General features: G+C 33.9%; 1 protein-coding gene across 2 annotated transcripts in view; it reads left to right on the top strand.

The window, feature by feature from the left end:
• The window catches only part of LOC132043959 (diacylglycerol kinase 1-like), a 32,385-nt gene that overhangs the window by 17,937 nt on the left and 1,682 nt on the right, over nt 1-12,766 (top strand). The window contains exon 8 of one of the 2 annotated variants that reach the window (XR_009411984.1): nt 1,031-1,232. Coding sequence is in view for 1 of the 2 variants with exons in the window: in XM_059434418.1 (XP_059290401.1) it covers nt 1,031-1,180 (150 nt within the window). In the remaining variant the exon portion in view is untranslated. Of the gene's footprint in view, nt 1-1,030; nt 1,422-12,766 lie in introns of those variants that run through there. The other variant, XM_059434418.1, reaches the window with a different exon arrangement.

Below are 12,766 nucleotides of genomic sequence, written 5' to 3'. Positions count from 1 at the left end.
TTATATATATAGCACGAAATGTGCCTGAAATAATTACAAAAGGAATCCAGCTTTCACATCAGTCTTAACAGCATGGATTCAAGTGGGTCTAGAAGAGATTCTGCATCACCAACCAATTCCTCTTTGCACCAAAAAGAAACAAAAATATACACTTGTTTTTAGCTTCTGCGTAAAACTTCTATGAAAGCAAGAGGTTGAAAGTTTTTTAAGAAATTTTGCCTTGTTCCATGAGTTGTATCTTCAAAGCATCTTGCATTTCTCTCTTTCCAAAATAGTTCGCCAAATGACCAAATAGTTGCTGGGATAGTTCTCCACCATTTCTGCTGCCCTTTGGACGTACCCTCCATACCAGCTTCTCATCATATCAGTGATGTCTTCGGGCATAGTCCATTTGTATCTTAGCATATTTAGAAATGGGTCCCTCAGCTGTAAGACAATAGGCAATGAAAAACAAATGGTTGATGGTTGTTGGAGAAATTCTAAAAAGGGGGCACCTTTTGCAAATTTGACAACCACTTTTCTGCAGATTATCCTGGGTTAATCGTGTTTTTTTTGGTTGCTAGCCACACATAACATGCAACTTTCAGTTGTGCTTTAGCTCTCCATATGTTCCTTCAAGGCCATGAGTTAGCATTTTGTGAGTCAGCAATTAAAAATCTATAATATGAGTTAGCAGTTTAGGATCCAACGTTGTGCAGTGGTAGCTATTAGTGTTCTCTGATGGAAAATGATGTTTAGGCTGTTATGGTGTATTCTCTTGGTTCTCTGTCACCCCCCTTTCTAAAAGATGATGTGGGGCCAAAGTCTTGTCATAATGTCCAAACTTCCTTGTGTTTCTCCTTTTCCCTTTGGTGGTGACATTTTACTAAGCAACAACTACTGCTGCCAGTACTACACAAAGACACACACGCACACACACACACACACGGCACGTGTCTTTTGGACTAAGACATGGATTCATATAGTCAACTTCAGCTAGATTGGGCTTAAGGCAGCATTATTGTTGCGTCTAACACTTACGTTTTAATAGGCCTTTATGCTGAAGAGAGCAGCAGAAGAACCTCTAGGCCATGCAGCAGCCATAATTGCAGAGGTGCTTGAGAATGCTGAATCCAATCAGGTAATTAATACATCACAGAAGCGGGCACTTCTTCAAGAAATGGCAATCAGACTGTCTTAGCTGTGTTTCTTACAAGATTGGCGCTGCTCTTTTAGTTTTCTACAGTTTCTGGGTAAGTTTTTGTGTGCCGTATTCTTTGTATAAACCAATCCTTTGCTTCATCGCTTGGGTTTGTCTACTTCATATGTAAAATATCCAAAATCTGGAATGCTTCCAGCTGAAGATTGTTCGTATAATGAACTCCACCACTGTGTAAAGTCTTTAAAATGAGGTAAATTTTGCAGCGGCATTTTTAGATTTACATCACGTTTGAGGTTACCAACTACAACTTTTATTCTGGATGGCGATAGAATCTTTCTTTCGAAGTTTTATTATTACTTTGGGCCATTAAGGAAGGAGAAAGGGAAAGGATGAGAGACTTTCACCGGTGCCAAGTCTTGATGGATTGAGTTAGAAATTGATTATCTGACTTCTTCCAAAGACAGAGTTCTGAATCAATCAAATCCACAACTCCACAATTTTCTATTGTATTTCTCATATTACGTATTATCATACATGAGGATATCTATTAGTAAAACCGGTCTTTTTATTTGATAAAGAGGGGAAATCTAATTCACAAACAGGTGCATATATGGTGTGAAGAATACGATACAGACACAACCAAGAATTAAACTCACACCATCTTTGAATTTATTTAATTCTTGGTGGTGTCTGTATCGTGTTCTTCACACCATATATGCACCTGTTTGTGAATTAGATTTCCCCTTTTTCTCGCACGGTAATTGTGCGTTTTTATTTTTATTTTTTTATTGATGTTAAGTTTCCAATTAATCTAGTCTGGATAGTAAAAGAGAAGTATTATCTTCAAACCATCTTGTAAATTTGTCCTGATTCTAAAGGCGTAAACAAGAGAAATTTTAAAATTCTTAAGAAGTTAATGTTAACATTGACGCGCATCCTTGTTTAAGGTCATTATTACTTATATATGTTCGTTTGCTGTATATCAACGCACTAATCATTGTCGGTGAAAAGCTTCTTCTCCTTTCAACTTTATATTAAATATCAAACTTCCATCCAACTTAACAATAGACATTTTCCATATCATGTCTCAAAATATGTCATATCAAACGAGGAGTTTAGAAATGTAGTGTTACTCGGCCCTATTGATTATCAAGATAATTTTCTAATGTCAACATTTTTTATTTCATGATAGTTTCTTTGTCTTTTGAAAGAAAATAAGAGTATGTTAGTAAATCTTCTATGTTGTCTAGTTACCTGTTTGTGTTTCTCTCGTGTTTGTGTATACAATTTCAGAGAAAATGGACATTTTAGTCTTTAGCTCGTTCTGAAAAAGAGTTTAGTTTTAGAAATAAACATGGTAAGTCATTTTCACCAGTGGGTAGAAATTATTTACATCTTTCAATTTTGTTTGTAAATAAAACATCCTCCTAATTTTGAATACTACATGTTTTCCCCTCCTATCTCATTTGAATTTTGAATATGCCTATTTACGCTTTAGACTATAGACCTATATCTCTTTTTTAATATTTCTTTGATATCATGACATTTCTCTTTTTGAAATTTATATTTATGAACTTAAACATGAAACAAATAAATCTTATATCTGAAATAAAAAAATAAAAAAAAAGTGAAAAATGGAGTCTAGTTTGTTAGTTAATGGAATTGAATCACAAGACAAATGAGCAGAAAAAAATTGAAAAAAAACAATTTGCTCGTATTGTTCACATGTAACTCAAAAAATTTGTTCACGCAATTGAGAATATAAAAGTGTGTGCTTTATGAGCAAATACTCAATAAATGTAATATAAAAATAAAACAAAAATTGTGATAGATTAAATAATAACTCACAAAGAATATTAAATTAAATTTAGAAAGTATTTCCCTAATGAATATCAAAACTCAAAAAATTATATATCCAGTAGAGAATGGGGAGAAAGTGAGACTTGGGTTTGTTCACGCGCATAAATTAAACTATTTACAGAAAAGGAAGTAGCGGTAGAGATTTTATTATTCTACTCATAAGCTTAATGAACTATAACTTACAATAAAACAAAACATAATTTAAATTATAGGTAATTCACTTACGTTAAAAGAATAAAATATCATAACTCAATATATAAAAAGAAAACATAAAGGGAGGGTGGACCATTATCGGAAGGCTTTGACAAACTAACACTTGTATAGAGTGTATCAAGTTACGCAATTGAATAAGAATTTGAAATATCATATTTTCCCTCCTAATTAGTAAGAGTTCACATTTCAGAAGCATATATCTTTTGAGTTGCACAAAAAAACCCAAAATAAGGGGCAGTTCAAAAGCACAAACGGATTTAATAGCGCGTTTGGTCAAGTTTCTGAAATTATCTTATTTTGAAAAGTGTTTTTTTTTTCTTTTTTCCAAAAGAGTACTTTTCACGAAAAGTAGTTTGGCCAATTAATAATTAAATTAAAAAGGGAAAATCACATAATAATACCACTTCAAGTTATATATTATAAATTATATTAACACTTTTCCTTATTTACAAAATATGCAATTTTAATTACTACATATACCAGATTTTAGTTTAATGTGTAGTGCCTTGATTTTAGGCTTTTAATAAGGAAAAAATCTGCATTTAATAATTTTGACTTTATTGTTAGATACGATCAGTTTTTACACTTATCAAAAAAATTTCTCTCTCATACGTTCAGTTTTTCACATTTATCAAAAAGGCCTTTTTTGTCTCTCTCTCTCTTTTCTCTCACAAACTCCCTCTCAAACTCCCTCTCTTCCATTTTATACTGTGTTTATAAAAAATTTTAAAAAATCTAAATTCCATTTTGTTTCCTAGTAAATATCGATTTCAACTTCCAGATGTAAAATTATACACTTTTTTGTGTTTGTTTGCTCATATGAAATTTTCTAAAACTCTCATTGTTTTCTAGTTTGTTTATTCGTCTTCGTTGTTTGAAGCACACAGTAAAAAGATTCAAATGGGGACTTCAACTCCTAAAATCAATCGGCTTTTTGCTTCTTCCAGCCCGAAGATTGGGACTAATGCTACATTAAACAAATACAATATTACCAAGTACATCTTCATATAAAATTCTACCAAGTACATTTTCATACATTAAAGATACACTAAACGATTAATAAGATTTATACAAAATAAAACGTCATATATACATCTATGGTACATACATTATTTATACAATATTGATACACTTAAACTTTTATGCCGGACCGATAACTTTGTGAAGGAATTATCAAAGTTATGCGGACCCAAGATACTATGCCAAGTCGCCCATAAGGCATAAGTATGCCGGGTCCGGCATAACTTTGTAATTCCTTCACAAAGTTATGCCGGTGGGGGCATACTTTTAATGGGCAAACTTTTATGCCGGATCCGGCATAAACTTTTGAATGAATTATCAAAGTTATGCGGGACCCGGCATACTTATGCCAAGTCTGCCCATAAGGCATAAGTATGTCGGGTCCGCATAACTTTGGTAATTCCTTCACAAGCTATGCCGTATGCCGGGCATAGCGAAATTTAAACTTGCCTTGCGAATTTTTTTAAAATTTTGACTGCGCGTGGTTCGAACCCTGGAACCTATGGGTTTTAAGCCGAAGGGCAAAATTTAAAGATTTCAAATATGAGGGGAAAATTTAAAGACCACTCCCAAACGAAGGGAAATTTCGCGAATTGCCCTATAAATAATGTACCACATAACATGTTTCATATAAAAAGGAAAGTGTTATGTTAGCGATAAGAAAATTCTTTTATGGTATCAATATTGTATAAATAATGTATGCACCATACATATATATATGACGTTTCATTTTATATAAATCCTACGGTGTTTAATGTTTCAATAATGTATGAAAATGTAGTTGGTAGAATTTTATTTGTTTACATGGCATTATTCAATAAATACATATATTAAATATGTATGGAAATTGTAGCATTAGCGTATCATTATTGCTACAATTATGAAATTATCAACTCGATTAATCAAGTTTCAAGACTCTTGGATGTGATGGTGAAAATATGGTTTCTACTTTAAATTGTCGTGGATTCTTGAAATGCGGGAGAAAAAAAGGAGAGAGAGAAATTTATGGGGATTCATGTACCGTGATCTTTGGGTTTCTTGTCTGTATCTTCGCCTTTTACTTGTATTTATTTACTTTGTATAGGGTTTGTAAGTTTTCTAATCTTATTTTTTGCAAACTTGAAAGTATTGGTATTTTTTGTAAATACACCCTCTATATATGTATATATATGTAGTCAGCCCAATTAAAAATCACTTTTAAGCAACAATTAGTGTTTTGGCCAAACTTCTAAAAACTGCGTCTAAGAGCCTAGCAGTGCTTTTCAAAAAAGTACTTTTGGTGAGAAGCAGTTTGTGTTTGGCTAATTCATTTGAAAAGTGCTTTTGACCGTTTTTAAAAGGCAGATTGTGTTTGGTTAATCTTCTTAAAAAAGTGCTTTTGAGTGTCAAATTATGAAAATGGACAAATATCAATGAACGTTTAGCATCAAGATGATTTTACAGAGAGAAATTATTTAAAATATCTATTATGAAAGACTTCAATTAAGTTTTTACTTTTATTTAATTAGAATTTAATGTACATATTAAAATTTTCAATTAATATAATACATAGATAAATAAGTAAAATATTAACTATTGATATGATATCAACATGATGATTTAAATATACTAAAAAACTACAACCAAAATAAAATTTAAAATCATTCCACAAATTAAAATACAACACAAAGAATTATTAATCAGAAATTATTGGATTAATGAGGGATATACTTGGTAAATATGTATTTATGGTAGGGATATTTTTGTCTTGAAGAAAATAATTTTAACATACCTTTTTTCAAGAAGCAGAAATTTTCTGCTTCTCCCTAACCACAGAAAAACTGGTTCTGCTTCTACTTAAAAGCAATTTTACTCATTCGTCAAACACCTCAAATATCCAAGCAAAGTGTTTTTTCTTGAAACAAAGTGCTTTTGGCCTCAAACTGCTAGACCAAAAGTGCTTTTCAAAAAAGTGTTATTGGGAAAAACTATTTTTTTTTAGTTTCTAGAAAACAGTTTCTGCTTCTCCAAAAAGTTTGCTCAAACACCTTACTTTTTTTAAAATTAGCACTTATTGAAAAAATAAGCACTTTTGGCTAGGAGTGGATGCTCGGTTCTTCGGTTCGATTTTTTCAAAGTTCAGTTCGGTTCGGTTTTTTGAAGTTTGGTTCGATTCGGTTTCGTTTCGATTTTTCTAATTCGGTTTTTTCCAGCATGGGCCTGAAACGGGCTAATTTCTGCTTGTAAAATTAAGGATGTGCGTTTTTATCAGTTAATAATTGTTTTATCGCGCTTGGTCAATTTAATTTGGTGGCTATGCAGAGTATTGAATGCTTATCAGGTTATTGTGGAAAGAGGTATGCGAAGAAAAAATACAGGTAAAGTACACAAAAAGATTTACACGGTGCACCTTTTTTAAGACAAAATTCACAAAGAATCAAAGACCACTTCTGTTGCCCTTATTAATTACTAAAAGAGCCCTTAGTTTCTTGCACGGATGACGGAACTGCAAGACAAAGTTTAATGCAAAACCAAAACAAAGGTTACTGCAATAGAAAGATCAACTGTGTTCAATGTTCATTATCGTAGGTTAGGTGAAATGTAATTAGGTTGGTTCTATAGGGATGGGCTTGGATAAATTAATTTAGGCCTAAAAGAGTGGACTCTGATCGTGTGTGATTTGAGTATTTTAAAACAAATTGTATTCATGTAGTAACTCTCCGGTTAAACCAAAATACAGAAGAACCGGTGACCCAGAATCGAACACTAGATTTTTTTTAAAAAAAATCGAAATTGAATCGAAACACCGAATTAATTCGGTTCGGTCCGATTTTTCAATTTTTGACGTTTATGCCCAGCCCTACTTTTTTGGTGAATAAGCCTAGCCAAACAGGCTATAAGTTGCATTGACGGATCGACACATCCCTTCCAAAGCCGCGCCATGCATCCAAGAATGGATGATATCGGTGAGTAAATTATGTGTTGGTTGTACTCATGAAATTTTTGTTAAAGAAATCTGAGAAGGCTGACTAAAATTCAATTTGTGGATTAAAATATTGACCAAAAATCTAAATTATATTTTTGCCCTTGATGGGGCATTCTTGTTTTTTCTAAATGTTGGTGAAATAAAATAAATAAAAATAAAATATCAAACAGGGAAAAGGACAATGTATAGCCAGCAGAAATTTTAATGGCCCATGTTTGGGCTTAATGTCGCGAATTGGCCTTTCAGCCCAAACAATTGACAAGCGCTAGCCCAACTGGCCAATCACTATAGGAGATCAAACATTTTTGTGGCGACTAAGACCGCTGCAAAAGATCAAAAAGTCGTCACTAAAAGGTGTGGCATGTATGTTGCTAAAGGTTTTTTATGACGACTCAGGGGGTCGCCACAAGAACTACATATTTTGTGGCGACTAAGCTTGCCACATAAAGGAAACAAATATTCGACAAAAAAATTCACAAATTAGAGAAATGAAGAAGAAAGAAGAAGTGGTGAAGGAAATTGAGCCTTCTGGAAATATCAAAAAACATGTATAACATGTGTATACTCAGTAAATACATGTTGATTGTACATTTATTATACACAAACTATACAACAATGATATATTTTGTAAACACATACTGTAGGGATAGATATTTGATACAACATTGATACAATTTTTGTATGTACGATACATTTTCTATACACATACAATAGTGATACATATTCTATACAATAATGATATAGTTTCTATACATATGCTGGAATTAGTTGAAAAAAGGCTAAGAAATGAAATTATTTATAAAAGGCTAAGAATGTCTTTTAAGTTTCTTGGGCCAGCCAGTTATCAATAGTTTGGGCTGTATGACTACTTGTGTCGTTATCCCAAATAAATATTCAGGTTGAGGCATGGATAACTCACTTCTTTAAGGAGATTCAAGCCCACTACGCTATAATCTTCATCCGTCTAGCAGTATAACTCTTGACTTTTCCCTCCAGGATACAATAGCCCGACAACATTGTATGACTCTCACAACTCCGGATTCTGGACTAGTTGTTGAGTCCAAAGCTCCACCAATAAGAACAGTTCCTTCAACAAATAAAACTCTCTTTTGTAGAGAATAAGTTGGAGATTTAGCATATTTTTCTTTGTGTCAACCCACTCTTTCACTATACCAACCTCAAATTATAAACACAAAACAATGTTATTTTCATCCACAACATAACACTTCTCATCCACTAAACACAGGGAAGAAAGCAACTTTTTATAGGTGTGAAATTTCTTCCATATAGTAAATGTCAAGATAATGAAAATAATTTGATGTGTACTGGGGTAATTAGTAGGAGATAATGGGAGAACATGTCATAAAATTACATGAATTATCAAAAAATATATGACCATTTTATACCCACTAATATGTCATGAACTTAAATATTTTAATATTAAAATATTATTATCTCCAACATTTCCTCAATTTATGGTGTCTAGAAATTTTGGACTGAATTGTTTACTATATATACAAGATACAAGATTTTATTTGGTCATACCTAAATATAGGTTTGTAGATGGTGAAATGCTACGCCGCTGCATAGATGTTGAAAGTCTGCCATTGTATCTATGACATCGAAAGGACGATTTGGATTATGGCCGAAATTTGATATCAGTCGAGATGGATTAGTGATAGCTCCATCGAAAAGATGACGCTATAGGAGCCTTAAGAAGATCGTCTTCAAGGTCACAAGCTAAGAAGCCGCAAGCCAAGGTTGTTGGGCTACACTTGGAAATCAAGAAGATACTTATCGTGGAAGAAAAGCCCAAAAACGAATTCAAGAATTGTAGAGAAAAATGGGCCAAGCGCTACACATATTTCATGATTCAAATTCATATCCAAGAGGAGGAAGATTGAGGCCCACAAAAGGCTGAAATTTCAGGCCAAAAGTGAGCTTCGATCCAAACCCAAATTGGGTAGAAAAAGTCATGTACAAAGTGACTTTGGTGACCTTTATCCTTATTTCATTAGGGAATAAGTTTATCAATTATTTTAAATGCTTTTATAGTTTAATCCTAGTTAGGTTTTAGTAATTAATTATTTTCATAAAAGTAGATTCTAATCCCGTTATATTAGGGATAAGTTTTCCCTATATATAGGGATGAATTTTGTTATTTTCATAACACGACATTATTATTATTATTTGAGAGTTTCTCTTCTTTACACCTTTGTGTGTGGCTATTTTGGATTTATCTTGCAACCTTATAAGAATGATTCTTTTAAGAGGTAAGATTAATTCGTATTTGATATCTTTGGTTCTTATTCGTAAAATGAAGAAGGTAATTAATCTTATACTACTTATTGTATCTAATTCTTCGAAATAGGTGTCTAGATCACCATTTGATATAAGTTCTTGAATTGAATCTATTAATATTGTAATTAGTTTTAATTCGTTAATTTTGAATACTAAGATCAATTAGGGTTCTTATCACTTAATTCTGAAATTTGGGGATTTTATTCTCGAATTTCGCATATCATTAGATTCTGTCTTCAATCTTTGTATTTTTTGCTTCTGCATTATTTTCTTATTTTTATTCAAATACCCCGATTCTTATCAAGTGGTATCAGAGCGGTTATATCAAGGTTCCGTTCTTCATAATCTTGGGAGTTTTGTAGCAAAAAATAAAATAAAATAATAAAATACGAAAATTCTATTTTTTAGTAGTTTAAGATAGTAAAGCTAAATTGCAGCAAAAAAAAAAAAAAATCTTGCAAATTAAGAAACTCCATATTTATTGTATTTCTTGTTTTTCCAACATCAAGAAGGAAAACCAAGAAGAGGGGAAATTTGAGATTTTTCTTTTCATACAAATTGGTTTTTTTCTTGTCTCACCAAACCTAATCAGTCTGGGAGTTGGTAATTTTTTTTCTACATCTTACTTCTAAAGGATTGTTACTAGTAGGGTTTGTATATAAATCCTAAGGAACTAGCCAAAGGTAGTAATTTGAGTGGAATAGGACAAGATAGAGTGAGATCAATTGAGGGGGGAAAAAGCCACATTGAGAGATATTTGTTTCGTTAATATTTTTTTTTGAAATATCTCAAACAGGAAAGGAGAGTGAAATAGGCACTCGAAAAGAAAACTTAGTCGAAATGCTCAGAATGATTACCGCCCACCTTGAAGTGTTAGAGGTCGCCCAAAATCCATCTAATCTGGTGAACATAGCCGATGTGAGGAGAATCCATCCAATTCCTCAGGTTAGGAGACAAGCTGTTCGAGCTCATCAATTCCATCAAGGTGAGGATCAGTTTGGAGATGATGAAGACGAAATTGAGGAAGCTTACCAAAGGAGGAACGAAAGAAGGGTACCACGAGCTAGGTCTGAGGATGAAAATCTTAGTAAAGATTAAGATGAAGATGCCTACTTTCAAGGGAACAAGAGATCCAGACTTGTACCTTGATTAGGAGAGAAAGGTAGACGCTATCTTTGACTGTTATAACTACTTTCAAGGTAAGAAGGTTAAACTTGTTGCGGTTGAACTTTCTGACTATGCTGCTAGTTGGTGGAGGAAATTTACCAGAGACAGAATAGACAATGGAGAACCGCCCGTTACGACATGGGAAGAGATGAGAAGGGTTATGAGAAAGTGTTTTGTGCCATCACACTTCCAAAGAGATCTGCAACAACGTCTTCAAACTCTTAGGCAAGATCCTAAGCCTGTGTGATAATCTTAAGTGCATTCGTGTTTTGATGATTATCAAACTGATTCAAAATCAGATAGAGACCTGGTCTGTGATCTGCTCTCTGTGCATCTTGCACGGTAAGCAGAGACAGCTGTAAATTCGAGCTACTCACTACACACAAGTACAACAGTTGAGCTGGCCCATGCTTTAGGTAAAATATTGAATAAGTGATCTCGATCCATCCCACATTCTTCCCACTATATATACAACATGTTGCAATATATTGTGTATCACTCGAAAAACCTAATCTAAATTGGGCAAAAGCTGTCGTCACAAGATTTCAAGTGATCACAACAACAAGTTACTTGTAAAACTGAAGAACCAGATCCAGATACATTTTTAGTCTAACTTCTTAATATTGTTGTAAGTCTTTGTTCCGTTGTGCTAAAATTGTAAACCTACCCTTCCCAAAAAGGAAGCTGTTATAGGTATTTCAAATTCTTAATAGTTGTTAGGCAGTTTATCTTTCAATCTATTAAGTGGTACCCTTGGCTAAAGGTAGCTTAGGTGTATTAGTTAGGTTTGGCTAGAGGTAGTCAACCTTAGTTTCCTTGGCTAGAGTTAGTCAAGTGGAGGTATTTGCAATCGGTGTATTGCACAGATTGAGGGACTATGAGAGTTAGTTCCTAAGTTGCCACCATTGTGAGGGTTGAGGGATTATGGGAGTTAGTTCCTAACTTACGATAGGTTGTAATATGAAGTTTCTCGTGTAGTGGAGTTGAAATCCTACTAGAGTAGGTCGTGGTTTTTAATCCCTTGAGCAAGGAGTTTTTCACGGTAAAAACAGTGCCTTCTTTACTTACTGCATTGCATAAGGGAACTGGTACATAACCAGGTCTCTCATACATTATTTGGTGGACGCATAGACTGTAACAGTTGGTATCAGAGCAGATGCTTTCTAAAAGGTTAACGCCTAAAAAGAATCTGTAAAATGGTTGCTCCACCCAATATGGAACTTCCAATCTTTCACCAGGCCACCCAGATTTAATGGAAAATACTCTGGGTGGTGGAAAACTAGAATGCACGACTTCATCATGGCTGAAGACTCAGAGCTGTGAGATATCATCTGTGATGGCCCCTATATTCCAGTACACACAAGTGAAGATGGTGTAAAAACCAGTGCCAAAACAAGGAAAGAATACAATGATGCTAACAGGAAGGCAATGGAGAAAAAGTATAAAGCCAAGAAGATCCTTGTGTGTGGAATAAGACCTGATGAATACAATCGAGTCTCAATGTGCTCAACTGCTAAAGAGATCTGGGAAGCTCTTCAAACTGCCCATGAAGGAGCAACACAGGTGAAGAACTCCAAGATCGACATGCTCACCACAGAGTATGAAATGTTCAAAATGAAAGAGAGAGAATCTATTCATAATATGCACACTAGATTCACCTCTATTATAAATGAGCTTCATTCTCTGGGAGAAGTCATCACAACCACCAAACTAGTAAGAAAGTTTCTTGGTGTGTTACCTGATTCCTGGGATAGCAAGGTAAATGCCATCTCCGAAGCTAAAGATCTCAGCACGTTGACTGTCAATGAGCTTATCGGGAACCTTAAGACACATGAGATGAAGATGTATATGAAAAAGGAAAAAAAGAATGAAATCAAAAGGGAAAGGAGCCTAGTTCTCAAAGAGGCTAGGGAAGACTCAAGTGATGACGAATCAGAATTGGCATATCTCACACAGAGATTCCATAAATTGATTCGGAGAAATGGTGGAATCCAGAAGATGGGAAGCTTCAACAAAAATCTCAAAGGAAATGAATATTTTTGCCATAGGTGTGGAAGACCTGGTCACTTTGCTAAAGAGTGCCCTCTAAACAAGCAGGA

Source organism: Lycium ferocissimum, unplaced genomic scaffold, assembly GCF_029784015.1.
Source record: "Lycium ferocissimum isolate CSIRO_LF1 unplaced genomic scaffold, AGI_CSIRO_Lferr_CH_V1 ctg3166, whole genome shotgun sequence".
Taxonomy (NCBI): Eukaryota; Viridiplantae; Streptophyta; class Magnoliopsida; order Solanales; family Solanaceae; genus Lycium; species Lycium ferocissimum.
Note: the sequence above shows the minus strand (reverse complement) of the source record. Positions and strands in the feature narration are given on the sequence as shown.